The sequence below is a fragment of the Bactrocera latifrons genome, unplaced genomic scaffold, assembly GCF_001853355.1.
Source record: "Bactrocera latifrons isolate USDA-ARS-PBARC rearing strain unplaced genomic scaffold, ASM185335v1 scaffold_154, whole genome shotgun sequence".
NCBI classification, from domain to species: Eukaryota; Metazoa; Arthropoda; class Insecta; order Diptera; family Tephritidae; genus Bactrocera; species Bactrocera latifrons.
In genome coordinates, this window is record NW_017535008.1 from 264517 (window position 1) to 267782 (window position 3266).

The following is a 3266-nucleotide window of genomic DNA, read 5'->3' on the forward strand; positions in this document are numbered from 1 at the left end:
AAAAATATTTTTGTATTCATTTATATTTTTATTTACTTATTCAGTTTAGTTATTTTGTTATTTATTTAATTCCGAACATTCCTTGCCAACTCGCCTACCTCTAAAAATCATTTCTTTCAAACGCCGTATTTTTTTTTATATCTTGTTTTATATTTTGTAAAAAAGTAAGCTTTATTGGCAGCTTGGTCCGCCTTATCCGCCCACGTGTGACTTTTATTATTTGTATAAGCAAAAAATTTACGGCCACAAAAATCAATAAATCCCAACTAAAATGGGTAAATGTGTAATGCCAGGTTGCGGCGCCGAGCGACCACGACGATAAAGCGCTGTAAGGTAACCAACAAGGTACGTGCGGGGACGCGGGCTGCCGCGCAGGTTTGTTATAAATGAAGTTGGCAACAATGGCATACAATAACGGTACGGTTGAGCTCAGTGGTGGCGGCGGAGTGAGGCACAGCAGACACACATGCCGCTCTGTTAGCTTTTTCGCATGGGTACTCGTATATGGTAGGGCGCGTGAGTGTTAGTGTATAAACCATCGCAGGCTGGCCCTGAGCGCAGACAATAAAATGGCAAATAAAAATAAATACAAATTTCCTTGAATAACAACTATATAGTTGTTGATAGCAGGGGTGGCTGCGAGCGATAAAAATTTATGCGTGTATGTGTATGTATGTATGTGTATATATTTATATATGAGTGTGTGTGAAAACGTTGTGGAAAAGCGTTAGGGGCTTGCTATAGCGCAGTTTGGGTATTAAACAAAAAAATTTACTTTTAGGCAGTTTTAGATAAAAGTTATTTATCTACTCTAAACTGCTCTGCAGAAGAGCTTTGATATATTTAGTAAATTTCGGCACACTTTCGGTAGAATTTCATATTTATTTATTTTAATTTTTCAGCCTCATGATTGTTGTGCAATCTTGCTGTAGGCAATCATATAATGTATGAAGGAAGCATGTAAAATTAAAATTAAAGCATACTTTTAGGAGAATGACTGATATTTTGTGGAAATTAAGTATAATAGACCAACTATTTTCTGTAACAAACTAAGATGTAGTTGGCTTAGCAACCATATGTCATGCTTTTAAACAAAATTATCTGAATTTTTTAACAGTATATTTTTTTAATTTGTATTAGTTATAATTGATTGGCTACCCAAATATTCTGTGAATAGTTTTTATTTATATCATATTTTTTATTCTGTCTTTTTTCTTCTCTAGTGCTAATTTTGGAGCAATCTGGTCACAAAGCCAGCCTCAAGGGTAAGTGAAAAGATATTTAAAATTTCTTTAAATATTTTATTATTAAAGATATAATTAATATTCATGGAAATATTTCATTAAAAACATCCAATCATTAAATTCATTTATTTTGGAAAAAAATTCAAAACGTTTTTAAACAATTTAAATATATGTACATAAAAAACAAAATAGGGAAATTTATTTTTAAATGTTTTAAATTTTTTAATTCAAAAAATTTTAAATTTAAAAAAATTTTAAAAGTACATCTCAATCCAAACTATTTTTATTTCGAAAAAATATCAAAATTTTACAACTCTATAATTTTTGACAAAAAAAGTCTCAGCTCCGGATATATTTTTACAATATTAATAGAAAAAAATAAAATTTTCAAAAAAAAGAAGATTTAAAATTTTTGTGTAGATTTTTAAAAAATATGCCTCACTTCCAAAATCCGAAATGTATTAGAAGTTATTTAATTTTGGAATACGTTTTACTACTCTGTATGTTTTTATTTTATTTTATTAAAGCTTACATAATAAACAAATTATTAAATAAACTAAAGTACGCAGCGCTAGCATCAAAGGCTTTCGGCTGATTGTATATTTTTATTTTAAAAGAAATACTGAAATATCATCAACCGATTATATTTTTTCTAAAATCGCTTAGGAATTTTCTAAGTAAAATTGATTGCATTCGTTATGCTTTAACGAAATAAGGCTTAGACTGCTTATAATATTTCTGGAATTTCAGAAATCACATACTATTTCTTTCTATTCTATTCTATTCTATTTCTTTCTATTCTATTTCTATAATATTTTCTTTCTATTTTGCTATTTTCTTTCTGTTCTCCCCACCCTTCTTCCGCACGACACTTTCCGCGCGATTTCATCTGCCCCACAACATCATAAGTGCAACAAAGTTAAGAAAATATTGTTGGAATTTAATCAAAACAACTGCAACAACACTAACCTGTGTGGGTGTTGCACGCTGCTGTTGTTTTTGTAGCTCACGTTCCGTCTCCTGCGCATAACTGCCCTCATCGTGCTTTTTCTCAATTTGTTGCTGTTGGTGTTGGTATTTATGCTGTTGCTGGTGTTGTTGTTGATAGAGCAATTTTTCCTGCTGCTGTTGCTGTTGTTGTTGATAAAGCAATTTTTCTTGCTGTTGCTGCTGCTGTTTTTGCAATTGCTGTTGCAGCTGTTGCTGATATTCATATTGCTGTTGCTGTTGTTGTTGCAATTGATATTGCAATTGCTGGTATTTATGTGGTGTCGCCTGTGGCGTTGCCAGCACGTGCTGCTGCTGTTGTTGCGCTTCGGATTGGTGTTGCGGCCGTGGCTGTGCCTGCGGATGGCCAGCCACTTGGCAACAATACATTGTCATTGCCATAAATATTGTGAGAATGTTGCCAACCGCGATGGCGAATTTTGTTGCGGTCGCCATTTTTCTTGCAATTCTTGGCATTTTGCCCCTCCTCCTTCGCCTTCTCCTCACTGCTCTCCGCCTTCTGCGTTTGTGCGCTGCTGCGCTGTGTGTTGTTGCGATTACTTTGTTATTGTTTTTATATTTATTTTTTGTTTTTGCTTCCTTCTCGCTTGTTTTTATTGTTGTGCACTTTGCGTGTTCGTTCGTTGTTATTGTTATTTGTGTGTCAATATTTTACATTCATCTATTTTATTGCACTTTCCAATTGCTCTTTTCGCTCGATATCGCTATTGTTGCTTTTGTGTTTTTATTGCGAGTTAAAGCATTTTGGCGATTTTTCTTTGAAATTGCTTTCACTTGTTCGATTCGCAGAAACGCCTTTCCACTGAAAAATACAACACATGGTGGCGTTTTAGAAAAATTATTGCTGTCATTTAATGTGTGTGTACATGTGTGTGTATGTAGAATTGGTAGATCAGATAGATTCAAACAGACAATTAAAAGCGAAAAAATATCAATTCGATTAAAAACGTTGGATTTTGGTTTTTTTTATAAGATTTTGTTCCCTAAAAAATAAAAAAAAATTATTAAAATTTA

The 3266-nt window shown here is 32.9% G+C and overlaps 1 protein-coding gene across 1 annotated transcript in view; it reads right to left on the bottom strand.

Annotated features, from left to right (window-relative positions):
• Positions 1–3266, bottom strand: part of LOC108966008 — a 108517-nt gene that overhangs the window by 83463 nt on the left and 21788 nt on the right. The window contains exons 2-3 of the mRNA XM_018928706.1: positions 2407–3054; positions 2214–2376 (exon numbers count right to left, since the gene is read on the bottom strand). Coding sequence (XP_018784251.1) covers positions 2214–2376; positions 2407–2708 — 465 coding nt within the window. The 5' untranslated portion in view covers positions 2709–3054. The remainder of the gene's footprint in view (positions 1–2213; positions 2377–2406; positions 3055–3266) is intronic.